The sequence below is a fragment of the Adelges cooleyi genome, unplaced genomic scaffold (assembly GCF_023614345.1).
Source record: "Adelges cooleyi isolate 19-005CV unplaced genomic scaffold, UGA_ACOO_1.1 ACOO_flye_CR_arks_rails_tigmint_CR_PRNA_651, whole genome shotgun sequence".
Classification (NCBI taxonomy): Eukaryota; Metazoa; Arthropoda; class Insecta; order Hemiptera; family Adelgidae; genus Adelges; species Adelges cooleyi.
In genome coordinates, this window is record NW_026096352.1 from 3441932 (window position 1) to 3456084 (window position 14153).

Consider the following 14153-nt stretch of genomic DNA (forward strand, 5'->3'; position numbering starts at 1 on the left):
AAAAGAAGTAGTTTAGAAGTACGGTTTCGATTTTAGAAAAAAATCCAACATTCCAATATAAAACAAATCATTTATGGATTAAGTTTAAATATTAATAATAATTTAACAAGAATACAATAGCATTAGACAATAAGAATTTACGTTAACACTGTATCAATAACTAATATAAAATATTTAATTTATTTTGAACATTTATAAAAAAGAAAAATTAAGACTTGTTTGTAGCTTATAACAGTCCTACTTAATCATTAAATTCACATATTATTCTCTTAAAGTTTGTTTGTAGGTGATTTCTCAGCTATATGCTTACTGAAATTAGTAGCAATCTCTTCAAACTGCTGTAGGGTTTCATCTTTCTGTTAAGGCAAGAGTGTTACATTAATATAATCAATATAAACGAATGTAATTTAAAAAATAAAAATACGATTACCTTAAAAAAACAAAATCGCATGTATTTTGAAGCGGCTTCTTTGTTTTTCTCTGAGAAAAACACAGAAAACGGTATGCCTTGGAGTTTAAAGTTTTTCACTAACCACTTGACAAACTTAAAATCTTTGTAATTGTCTGTTTCAGTACTAAGATCCACTTTCTTTTCTACAAACAAATGAATACATTTTTAAATGCAGGTTTATTACGATAAAACATGCCTATAAGGTTTTCTTTTTAAGCTCAGCAATTGTTTGGTATTCACCCAAAACCATGCTTCTTTTTAGGCTTTTGCATATCCAACAACCTTAATTGAGTTGGACTTTTTTCAAAAAACCAAAGATGTAATTCAAATTTTGGTATGTGCCTTTTTTGTCAAATTAAGTTATAAATAGTATACTACTCAAAATTATTTCAAGGTTAATGAAATTGATCAAAAATTGTCTATAGAAAATTTCCATTGTTATTATTAAAATGCAGACTCAATCAAAATGATTAAATACATACTTTTATGCTAAACATTTTCACAATTATTCCATTAAATATTGATGTGGTGGAAGCTTCTTAAATTATTAACATTAAATAACAACATGTATAATGTACCGAAATTCGTCCAATCAGCTATCATGAAATATCCTCCATCAGGAACAATTGGCTTGAAGCCATTTTTTGCCAACACACTTGCAGTGAAATCTAGTTTTGGTCTTAGCTCCTTTGAAATTCCTTGAAAATAACTATCGGGAGTGCCAAGAATATTAATTTCGTATTCAAATCCCTTAGCCACAGCTTCCTAAATTTCAAAAATAAATTTTAATACTAATTATATTGGGTTATACAAAAAAAAAATAATATTTATTATTTATGCAAATGTAATTATACTATAATCAACAAATATTTATCAACCGAACATTTTGGTCTTATCAAAAACATTAATAACTACAGGATTATTAACACAAAAAATCTATAGTTTATTTTTATAAAGACGTCGAAACTGTTTTTAAGTCTTATAAAGACAACTACTGCCAAAATTCAATTTTATACAAATATTTTATAAAATAATAAATGAATACTAACTTTAAAATATTGTTTGACTTTTATTGTACCAAATATTTATAAAAAATAAAAATTAATGTGAGCTGCGACAGTTTTTTTAGGGGGATTACATGTGGTCTGTTTTTAAAGAGTTTTGTAAAGGCAATTTTTCAGAAAAGAGGTTTTAATAAATTTCGACCAAATCAATAAATTTACTGGTTAATTTGTATAAGCTTAAAGGTATCATTTTTAGTTTAAATAATTGTTTCTATGAGTAAAAGCCATTTTGGTTTATTTTAGACCAAAAAGCCAGACAAAATGTTGATTACATAGGATGATCCAATTACAATTCTGTAAAAAGATTCGAGTCCTTTGACTAATTTACTGTTATGTAGGAAGCCGATTTTCACATACAAATTTCAGTTTCTTGTAATTATATAAATTAATTTTTCAATATTAAAACCCAATTTTTTTACATAAAAAAATCAAAAATCTGTTTTCTACATAACTTAGTAAAGTTTCCAAATAACTTGTATATCTTTACAGAATTGAAATCAGACCATCCTAAGTATTCAAAGTTTTGCCTCGCTTTTTGGTCTTAAACGTCAAATAACAGATCACATGCAATCCCCTTAAGAGGGCGCCGCATCGCCCATTTTTAAGGAGTAAAATATAGGCAGTTTTTTACAAAATCTCTATATGTTTAATCAGACTGAATATAACTCGCTTAATTTTGGTTTTAGAGTAAAAGCACCCATTATAAAATTAAAAGAGAACAATATTCCGAAGGGCAAGACAATGCGTTATTTTCATTATTCTAAGTTTAACGCTCAATACATAGTTTAGAAATAGCGACTATTTTAACATTTTTAAATGATTGTAACGTTTCAAAAAATGATTTTTTTTTTAAAAAACGCACCGTCTAGCCCTCCGGAATATTGCTGTCTTTTAATTTTAAGTGAGTTTTATTTTCAGTCTGCCTAAACATGTTTTTACCACTGAAAATCACCAGTGCGACGCCCTCTTAACATTTATAATCTATACGTTATCATTGAAGTGTTTTCTTAAAAGAAATTTTGTTCACTTGTAATAATTCTTACAGACTTGTGACAGCCACGGCCCTAGGATTGTAAATTTAGTTAACTCAGTTACAAAACTATAAACTAGAACACACTTGCACTGTTGTAGGACACGTGTAAATTGCAATCTGATGAACAACTTGCAAATTCTTCATGAGATAATCTGGACCATACGCCCAACCAAGTTTCCAACCGGTCATGCTAAATGTTTTTCCTGCTGATCCAATTGTTATGGTTCTTTCCCACATACCAGGAAGAGATGCTAGAAAACAATAATTAGATGAATAATATTGTACTCTGATGTTAAGAAAAATGTGTATAACAAACATAATGATTAAATAAGAAAACAGAAATCCAGACAAACAAGTTATGAAAACCTATTATAAATTAGGAAGAAATATATAATGAAAAAAACTCATCAATTGAGTAGACAGACTAGGTTTTGATAAAAACTACCACAGTTCCCCGTACTACTCTAAATTAAAAAAACTCATGGGTAATCAGTGTTTAAGCCATATATTATTATAAAATATTCAATATCACTTAAAATTTAATTTGAAGACTGATTATTGCACCTGTAGTAAAAATATAATATTTAAATGTTACTAACCATAAGTTTGTTCTGTTAGAGCATATTTAATTGTATAATCTATTCAGCTTTTAAATAAGAAAATTATAATAAGTATCAAAACACCTGCTATCCCCCAAGCTAAGCTCAAATAACCAATGAAAGGTCACTGCTAAAAGGATTTGGAGGTCCTCCAAAGCGCTGTGACACTGGCTATGAAGGGCCTAACTCCGGAGGTCTTCACAGGGTGTTTACAGAAATTAGAAGAGCGTTGAAACAAGTGCATCAGACTCGGGGGAAAGTATTGTAAGGGTATAGGTACTAAGTCCATGTAAATGATAAATATCAAAATAAAAAATTATTGTAATTTAATTGCCACACTTTGTATTGTATGTATGCAATGTTTCTGTTAAAAGTATACACTTTTACCACTCAGGCATAATGGCTTATGCATGGTATCTACAAATAAAAATAATTTTGGAAGTAGGGTCCAAAATAAAAGAAATAAGAGATAACTGAGAGCAAGCATATTAAAAGAAGAAAAGAAAGTGAAATAATTGTAAGAAAAATAACGTAATTAAAATTGTTTTTAGGCAATTCATGTTTAAATATTTAAGTGTTTGCTGATAATGAGAAAGATTTATGATTTATAATTAGGGCTTGTGACTTATAAACACCAAAAAATATTCTCTTAAATTTGTTCAAAAAAACTTTCTTGAGTCTACAAACAGCAGCGAAGTGAACAACATTGTAACCAGCATTCAATATAGTCCTGAAGTTATCAAAGCAAATTAGTAAATATAGGTTTAATTTTAAACCATGTAAACATTTTAAACAAACCTTAGACAAACTTCAACCAATTTATAAAAATGATAAAATAAAAAAAATTAATTAAGAGAATTATTGAATAGCATTTTTTGTACTTACACTTTAATATGCATATTTTAATAAAATTTCTGACCTTTACTTAAGTCATATTATTGACAATTGAGATGAACATCTTACAATAACATTTGCTTAGTGTATGATTCAAATTACCTATTCTTATATGTTTGGTGGGTTCATAAACCAGCCATTCGTACACTTCATCAGATATGCAAAGAACATTGTGTTTTTTACAAAGATTAGCAATCATTGTCAGTTCTTCTAAATCGAATACTTTTCCAAGTGGATTGTGAGGTGTATTTATGATAATAAATTTTGTTTTTGAATTGAAAAGTGATTCTAACTCTATTGGATCAAGTTTCCAATCACTTGCACGGGAAACTGATGCATTTGAGTTAGTCTATAAAAATTGATACTATTTAAAAACTAAATTTTTATAAATTATTTCATAAACTAACATTTTTTAATGATATAAACCTGGGAACTCCACCAACACTGCACACCATTGGTTCATAACAATCAAAAAATGGCTCAATAATAATAGCCTCGTCTCCAGGTTGTATGTGACCTTGTATAGCACAGAATAGAGCTTCATAAGCTCCAACAGTCACCATTATTTCAGTTAATGGATTAATTGTTCGCCCAATTAATTTGGAGTATAACTTTGATAAAGCATTTACTAAACGTACATGACCCTAAAACATTTTGAAAAATACATATGTACTTAAATATTGAATTAAAATTGTTTAATAGTTATTACAAATCCTCGTGTATACTGGTTAAACAAACCACCTTCCTTTGCCACTTCTGACAAATATTGTGAGAATCGAGATGGTGGATTATAATCTGGAAAACCCTGACCTAAATTAACAGGCTTATGTTCCATAGCCAATCCAATAAATTCAATCCTGTAATTTAAATATTTACAATTAAAACTTTTCCTTAAGCAATGAATAAATTTGAATTACACAAAAATACACAAGTGTATACATTTTTTATTTGATGCGGAAAGAAAAAGGTAATTTTTCTACAATAAAATATTTTTATTTTTGTAGTGATTGGCCCACAATATCTTTTAAACTAAAGAATCGATCTCTTCATCTAGGAAGTTTATAGATCAGAAATTGTACCCAAAGGGTACTTTGTAGCCTAAAAAATTAAAAAAAGATTTGTAGGTTTTTTTTTATTAGTCAAAGTGTTTAGTAGATAATTCACAACTTAAAAGTTTTGAAAAAAATAATTGTCTTTAAAAACATTTTAGGACTAGGGACTGTAATTAAAACTGATAGTAGATCACAAGCTATCTTTAAAGTATACAAAACATTCAATATGCTGTCAACACACTTTTTATTGAGAGAAACATCAAAAAACAAAACACTATTTTAAACACTTATAATATACTTTGTAAATATATTTATTAATTGTTTTCAAAATCTACAGTTTTGAATCAAAGCGTTTATTTTAGCTTTAGAATTAGTTATAATAATTCCTGACCTATGACCTCCTTAGACTGCCAACCCCTAATACTTTTTGTAACAAGTATATAGTTTAGAAATAGTAACTAAAATTTACATAATTAGGCCAACAGTCAAGTCTTTAAAAGAATTTAAAAACTAAAATATTTAAAATTGTTTTGTAAGAAATAACTTTATAAAACCCACTATTGTTAACCAAAAGTTATAAAAAAAAATTATTTTTTAAAGTGAACGTACCAGACATTATATTCTCCTGACTTGTACCGATCAGGTAACTTAAATTTATCCAATTGCTTTTGATCAAAACTCATAGTTGTAGAGATCTGTTTGGTAAAGAATGAAACTAAAAATTTGTAATTCTGTGGTTGAATCTTTTTGCAGAATACAAACCTAAAATCACAACCGCAAAGTATAAATATAATCTTTATTTTATATAATAAAATAAAGTATTTAAATTATATAATGTTACAAATTAATATTATACATATACTATCAACACAAAATATGTTAAACATTTCAAGTATAGAACCTACTAACAATTTATGGTAAAAAATAGGAATTACATATCCTAAATACTACATGAAATATCTTGAATGATAAATACATTTTTTTATTTCTTATAGCTTTAAGTTTTTAAGAAAAACAGCTACCTATTAATTTAAAAAAAAAGCTGTAATGTCAGAACATTATTGGAGTAACTCAAAAATTGTCAATTTTGATTTGTCACATGATTTGTTATGTTAAAATCATGTTCTATCCCAGTTAAAGAATAAAGATATATAATATAGTTATTGTATAATAAAAGTAATAGTTATACTGAGAATTAAACCGTTTGATTTGTTTAACTCAAAATACGAGTTTTGAGTTACTAAATTAATGTTCCAACGGTATAAAATAGTCTATTAAAATGTGCTAACTTTAACATTGAACTACTATTTTATTAAAAGTAGTACTTAAATAGTTAAATTTTAGTATAAAAAAAGACAACTGTATAGAAAAAAGGAAAGCATATGTATTAATAAATATAGCCTTGCGTTGGTAAATGAAGTTATTAGAATTACTGAATATTAAAATAGAATTAACATAAAAACTGTTAGCAATCAGAACTATTTAAATATTATAATTGTAGAACAAATACATTTTCTCATAATACCTAATTTCGACACAATTAGGTAGTTCGGCGCAAAGCAAGTAATTATAATTGCGTAAAATGACTAAACACTTTACAACCAACATACATGCCTAATACAAACATCAACACAAGAAGAAAATTTCAATGTGGACTTACATTATACAATTAATGATAACAGGTAATATAATTAACTGAGCCAGTTGAATGATGACAAGTAGAATCAAACAACAGCCAAAACATAGGTGACCAGAGTGCTTTCGACAATTAAATTAATAATAATATATGATTAATTCTTATTGATTGCCAGTTTTTCGTTGTAATACAATTACTATAAAATGATTTGCATTATTTAGTCAAAAACTACATACATTGACCATTGAACACCATTATAATTACCTCAAGGTTTTTCGTGCCGTATAGTTATTAATTAAACACAAAGACCTGTAAACACTACTGACTAAGATGTAGTGTACAACAGCAGCTATCGCTCTATGAAGTATGCGGTAAAAATTAGTGATAACGCTATCTCCCCCGCAGCCCGCCGGTCAATGTTCTGTATTCACATTTCACTGATAAGCAGACTTTTATGATCAAACAGTGGTTCTCATAGGACGTTTCTCATAGTAATAACCGATAACGCATATTAATGATGGGTAACAAATAGGTCAATAGGTGGTCGACACTCTACGGAACAGAAAAGGATTTCGATTGGGGAGAATGACTTTTTAACATAGACCTATAAAAAAATATATATAATGATCTTTAGAGGTCTATGCTTTTTAGGTTAAAAATTTCCAACGATATTAAAAAAAGTTATTGCCGTTTTAAAAAAGTAAAAAATGTTAATTACTGTCGTTCGAATATTGAATATAATAAAAATCTGATGATTATTAGACGGCATTTTGCAAAGAGCACCTGTTCTTCAATCACTATTATTAGCATTACAATTTTTTTTTGCTAGCCATTTAAAAATAAGCACACCATTCAAGAGATTTTAATAACACAATACTCTGTAATATCACTTGTATGTAATTTTTACAAAATATCATTCAATTTTACTTAATAAACGCAAAATAGGTATAGGTACGTTTAACTGTTTTGAATCATTTTCATAAAATCTTGTTTTATTTTAATATTTTGTATTATGAGGGATTTTTCCATAACTCTGTTTACTTAAAATTCCCTCTAAAATGGGTTGTACCTTACTTTTTTTTAATTGGGGTTTTCTGGGCTAAAATCATCATAAGCTGAGTAAATACTTATACCTACTTACGCAATCTGCGTAGTTATGTTTTAATAAAAGTGGCGAAAATCTAGTTATAATATAAATAATCCTAATTACTTTGGATAGGTACCTACTGGTTATTTATAATATATAGGTACAATAATATATTTAAGTCGTTATTAAAAAAAAAACTACTTTAACCTATGGGATAATATTGTAATCAAAATTATGCATTATATAAGTTCTGCCAATGTTATAATAAGATAAAATTAGACAATAAAAATTACGTACCTACACATTTAAAAAATGACTTCATTTAGGAAAAAAAAAACAAAATGAGATAACCAATTTTTTTATTATGACTACGAAAAAACTACACTACATAAGTATAATATGTCAAGTGTCAACATTTTTTTAAATATTAACTCGTTTTATTTATTTGTAATTGTTGAGCTATAATATTTTTAAACAAAATCTATAACAAAAAAATTAAAAACCTCAGTTCCACAGCTGGTAGTAAGTAATTGTGTTCTTTCTTTTTTAATATACCTATACCTATATAATACATATACCTCTACATAATACACTACTCACTAAATACTCAAATCTCAATATTTAACCTATACAGTACATTCCGCCCCCCCCCCTAAGTGTTTTATTACTAGTTAGACAAAAAATAATATTATATCGTCGTTGCTGCCAAAAAAAAACCTTCTTTGTGCTAAAACCTAATTGTTCAGGAGACATTAATACTTGTAATACGATTTATAGAAGGTAATACGTAGGTGGTTTTATTTTTTATTTATTCTACAATGGATTATAGCACATTGGATTTTATATCATATGATATCTTATTTTTTCTGTTATCGTAAAATTTGAACATAGGAAGTTTTTTTGCGGCAACGACGATATGTAGTTATATTTTGTAAATTGCGAGCAATAACTCAACATTTTATAATTTATTCCTTAAAGTATTCACATACTACTTGATAAATTATTTTAATATAGAGTGCCGAGTGCGAGGATTATAGCCATACGACGTTAAGCCTCACAATTTATACTACACGGTGTTCCGTAATAATTTAAAAAAATAATTAGAAATTAAATAATAAATTTAAAAAAGCTATAAACAGAGTACTAAACTTATAGTTCAATACTTACAATTATTCGTTTATCAGTCATGCGTTCATTTCATTCTGCATTAAGCCACTGTCACAATATTTTTATTGTCTATTTAATAGCATGTGTACAATACATAATATACTAACATGTACTGACGGCGTGTGTAATGTCAATACGAACAGACAAAATATTATGCGTGTATACTACACAGTAAACATTATAGTATACCGAAATCGAAACGTCGAATATAGCTGAATACATCGGCTTTGCTCTTTTAAAAAAAGGTAGCACGCGTGTTAAATATTAATTAAAAAAATTATCCGGGGGAGGGAGGAGGGTTAATTGCAAACACTTTGTGAAAAAAAAATCGTAAAACTGTTCAAATACATTGCAAAAAAACTAGAAAATACACTGGTCTGTTCTTTTGTTTATAAAAGGATACCTCAATCTTTGTATTGTACAAATGTCTTAACAATTATTATAATATACAAAACAAACAATTATCTACTATATAACCTCGAAAAGCTATAGAATGATTTTATTTATACGAGAACAAATGTACATAGTTTTATCAAAACATAAATTTGAATTGTTTTGATAGTTTTGGAAGTGAGGGCAATAGCCGCAAGGAGTTACCGTACCACGTTGTGTACCGGTAGTAATGTAAGGTTTTACTTTAAATACATTTTTATTATAAGCGTTTCAGAGTAAAATCTTTAACTAATCAATGATTACAAGTACTAAATTAAGCACAATACACTTAAATAACTATTATAAGCTGAACTGAAATGTGAAGTAAAATAGAGTAATCTATATAACGCTCGTAGTCATAGGCGGACTTAAGGGTGGGCTCTAAAGGGGCATTAGCCCCCCAAACCCAATTGTCGTTTTTATTTCAGTAAAATTCTTATTTAATTTTCTATTACCTAAAAAAGTATAAAAACCATTATTTTTTTTCAAATGTGCCTTTTTATATATATTTTAATACTTTAGTTTTTTTTAATTAGTTGAATAACGTTTGATTGTGGTTTACGTGTCATTTTACACAAGAGTCAAGACCACTTCTAATGTTTTATAATTCTGGCGGCTGACCAATAGGTCTGGTGGCAAGACCTATTGGGAGGGAGGGGTGAAGGTGTTGTTATTGTCATTGTAGACTACTTTTCCTCAGCTAAGTATAAACAAATACAAAATAATTATTAAGATAGATATTATTTCAAAGACATCTTTGTGTGATATTTAAATCAAATATCTTATTTTTCGTTATTTAAATCTTTGCTTAGCTGACAATTACCACTAAGAACAATATAAAATATGTTTTTTTTTATAATAGAGAACTATAAATTAATATTATCAAGAAAAGAAAAAAAGGGACGATAATTGTGGGTGGAAAAAAATATCATATAAGTACACGCCTCACTTTTCCATTGACCTTAAGGGGAACGGAACGGGCTATTAAATAAAAGACAAATATTTGATAAAAATTGGTCTAGTAGCCTTTTAAAAAAAAATTAAACATTCCAACTAATTTTAAGGAGTACAAATATTATTTTTTTCTAGTTATATAACTTTTTAAGTTACCTATTTTTCTCAGTTTTGGTGGAAGTTTGATAAAAAACAACTCAATGTAATTTTAAAAATTCGATTTATAGTTAAAAAAAAAAATTATTAACACTACTACAGTGTCGGCTTTGGTTGTTTGCCTGGGGTGGGGTAGTTGCAATATTTTTTTTTGGTATATAAACATACTCAACTATAATAAAAGTAGTCAGCAAGTGTAAAATATAAATTAAATGTACTATATAGTAATAATTTCGTTATCAGTTGATAATCAACTTGGATTGTAATATCATACATATTGCATCAATGAAAAAAATTAACTAAGTATTGCATATATACGCCCACACACACGTAAAGTGGAAAATTTACGAAACATAAAGATATTGTAGGCTACATTAGTGTCTAAATAAAGCCCCCCCCCCCAAAAAAAATCAACCCCTAAGTCCGATAGATACTCATTTTTATTACTTTAATTTTAAATATCACAAAATGAAAGTCTTGAAAATAACTCATATAAGGGACGCATGTTTGAAAGCTTTATCTATAATCTGTAACTTGTAAGTAAAAACTGGTGTTATTTATTATGTCTACATTTGTTATAGCTGTAGATGAGCAGTTAAGTAAGTAGCTACCTGTAATATATGCTCCTGTAAGTAGGTACATCGTTTATTATAATTATATCTAATATTTTAAGATGGGTTGACAGTTCTTTGTAATGGAAATTTCCAAATTATTTTTTTTACTCATTTCTTTTCTTTTAGCTTCTCGCTGTATCAATATAATTTAAAGTTATCAGTTATATCTTATTGATAAAACTATACTCAACTAACCTGATTTTACAATATTATTTCCACCCCTAACTATTGTTTTGATTTAGTGGGATAAACATAACTTTTATAAATGGAGTCAAAAAACCACAAGCGTTGCAAATGTCCAAAGAGTTTTTTTCGGTGATATAATTAATATAAAACGAATACAATAGAACCGTTCAAAACACTTTTTACAAATTTGCAACACTTGACACTAAAGAAAATATTCTAAGACCATAGTTAGGAATAAAATAAATCACTATTATTAAGATAAATAAATGATTATAGTATTAACTGCTCGTTTGTGTACAACAATTATTGTTTAATGGATTTATATACTACGAATCGGTCAAATCCATTAACATATTTTTAAAAAATGTATGTCTGACCTTATTGTTTTTTTAAATATATGTACATTAGGTATGCAGTCATCTGATGTTATCACAACAAAATTATTGTACATCGACACTAATAATGTTTCCCAGTTCACGCCTTATTGAGTATAAAGAAAATCGGTTATTATACTCTTATCGTTCTTATTTTTTATTGATGCAATACTTCAAATTGTTTGTATAATAAAAACAAACACTTAAGAGGGCGTCACACCGGCGATTTTCAGTGGTAAAAACATGTTTTCGCCAACTGAAAATAACTCACGTAATTTTAGTTTTAGAGTAAAAACACACATTATAAAATTAAAAGAAAACAATATTCCGGAGGGCAAGACGGTGCGTTTTTTTAAAAAAAAATTATTTTTTGAAAAGTTACAGTTATGTTAAAATAGTCGTTATTTCTAAACTATGTTTTGAGCGTTATACTTGGAATAATGAAAAAACGCACCGTCTTGCCCTCTGGAATATTGTTCTCTTTTAATTTTATAATGGGCGCTTTTACTCTAAAACCAAAATTAAGCGAGTTATTTTCAGTCTGCTTAAACATATAGAGATAAAAAACATTTTTAAATCGCTTTCAAGGATGCTGTGATAGTCCAAAAAATAAATTAACTACCATAATAGAGTCCTAGTTATTGAAATAATAATTACACATAACAGTTTAACCTTAAAATTAAGATTTTGTAAAAAATTGCCTATACTATACTCCTTAAAAATGGGCGATGCGACGCCCTCTTAAATGTAACTACCCGACATTAACAACTACAAAGCTTTTTCGTTAACGTTTCAACAGGTATTGTGTAATAAAGTGTTAATTACGATAAGATTTGATGACACTATTTAGATATTTTAGAAATATTATAATTAAATTAACTTTAGACAATACTAGAATTTATAGTACCTACCTAGACAAATAAGTAAATAAAAAAAATATAGGGTGTGCCTTAAATGTAAATATGCAAACATATCCAATATATACAAGTATCTAATAATTTACAACATATATGATATATGACATATATATATATATATATATATATATATATATATATGATTCTAAATATCTAAAGTAGTTTTAATTAAAAGCGGTTTAAAATAATTAATACATGGGTAATAAAATAATTATAAAAATTAACAAACTTAAAATTAATCTTTGTTTGTAACCATCATAGCTACTTACCATGAAGGTTTTAAAAATATGCTAATGAGTGAAACATCGACTGTCTACGACCGAACACAATTTTTATTTTTAGCTATAATGTTTTAAAATAAATAATTACTCGCAGTCTATTCACAGTTATTGTTCTATTTTCTTAAAAAACCAGTTTTATACAAAGTTATAAAAACAAACGGGCTTATATCGATTACGCCGAAATTCCCTTCTTATACCATTAAACTTGTTTATTTCTACCGAGTTAGATTCATCTGTTACTAATGTAGAAAAATGTCTGAAGACATTTCTGATCTTTCGATTACTGTTTTGTTAGTTTTAATCATATCTTGTACTAAGAATGGTTCATCTAAATCCTTACTACTATCACAGTTAGTACATGTTGATGTTATTAATTAAAAAACACAAGAACTTCGAAATGAAGTTCTGATTGTCCTCGCCGTAGGATTTTTGTTATAACCCCCTTTTTGCCGGAAAATTTAAAAAAGATTTTTGAGTACGTCTTTATTTAGTCTATTTGTAAATAAAAACATTATATCATTGTTTTTTAATTCTTCATCAAAAAAACTTAAATAAATAAATACTTTTAAAGTTATTTTTCTCTGAGTTATGGCTAAAGTTTGATAAAAAACAACTTTCGTAGAAGTCATTTTCTAGCGTATCTATTGGACGGATTGCAATTTTTTTTATGTGAAGCTTACTATTTTTCCTATGGGGCCAAGAGGCCGATATTTGATTTAGCAATTAGAAAATTAGTTAGATTTATTATAAAAAACTATAAATCTAAATGCTTGTACATTTTTTTTTGGTAATATAAATAAAAAAATCAGCTTTTTAGCCCCCATAGAAAAGACGTTAACCTTTATAACAAAAATAAATTTTTAAATCGGTTCGGTAGACACTTCGGAAAGTGACACTTTCCGTTTCCCTTAAGAGAAAAGTGTCATACGGTAAATTGATCACCTTGAATGTATCGAATAAAATTAATTAATATAACTTTTACATTTCTCTGAAAGCTTTTTAGCATTTTGTTATTGTAACTCATAAAAAAAAAATGTATTTGAATTGGTGAATTCAATCAATGTATTTAACAATATAATACCTATTCCCTAATAATTACCCTATTTACTAGGGTATTCACTTCCATTTTTTAGTCAAAAACTAAGAAAATTTCCTAAACTTTTCCCCTGTAAATAGTAAAAACTTTTTGTTTTTACGTTTTTTAAACCATGGTTTTGAGTTCTAAAAATAATATATAAAAGGATATGTTGAAAGAA

General features: G+C 27.3%; 1 protein-coding gene across 5 annotated transcripts; it reads right to left on the minus strand.

Annotated features, from left to right (window-relative positions):
• Positions 1-50: 50 nt before the first annotated feature.
• LOC126844953 (kynurenine aminotransferase) lies at positions 51-7100 on the minus strand. Of its 5 annotated transcripts, none has more exons than XM_050583473.1 (10): positions 6994-7100; positions 6754-6925; positions 5703-5855; positions 4751-4898; positions 4449-4685; positions 4144-4390; positions 2633-2799; positions 1030-1216; positions 431-594; positions 51-356 (listed from the first exon to the last, which is right to left on the minus strand). In XM_050583473.1, coding segments are annotated over exons 2-10 (1392 nt in total). In that variant the 5' UTR covers positions 6756-6925; positions 6994-7100; the 3' UTR covers positions 51-269. The 5 variants fall into 5 exon arrangements, with proteins under 5 accessions (XP_050439430.1, XP_050439431.1, XP_050439427.1 ...); XM_050583474.1 differs by having other exon boundaries at positions 6754-6851; positions 6994-7012; XM_050583470.1 differs by lacking the exon at positions 6994-7100 and adding an exon at positions 6966-6989 and having other exon boundaries at positions 6754-6851.
• Between the last annotated feature and the right edge of the window lie 7053 nt (positions 7101-14153).

What these genes read in the sequence shown, in the direction of transcription:
- LOC126844953 (XM_050583470.1), bottom strand. An exon ending in GGTTTATATCATTAAAAAAT is followed by an intron (nt 4,391 to 4,448) that starts GTTAGTTTATGA and finishes CAATTTTTATAG; the next exon opens with ACTAACTCAAATGCATCAGT. An exon ending in CGTGTCCTACAACAGTGCAA is followed by an intron (nt 1,217 to 2,632) that starts GTGTGTTCTAGT and finishes TTTGAAATTTAG; the next exon opens with GAAGCTGTGGCTAAGGGATT.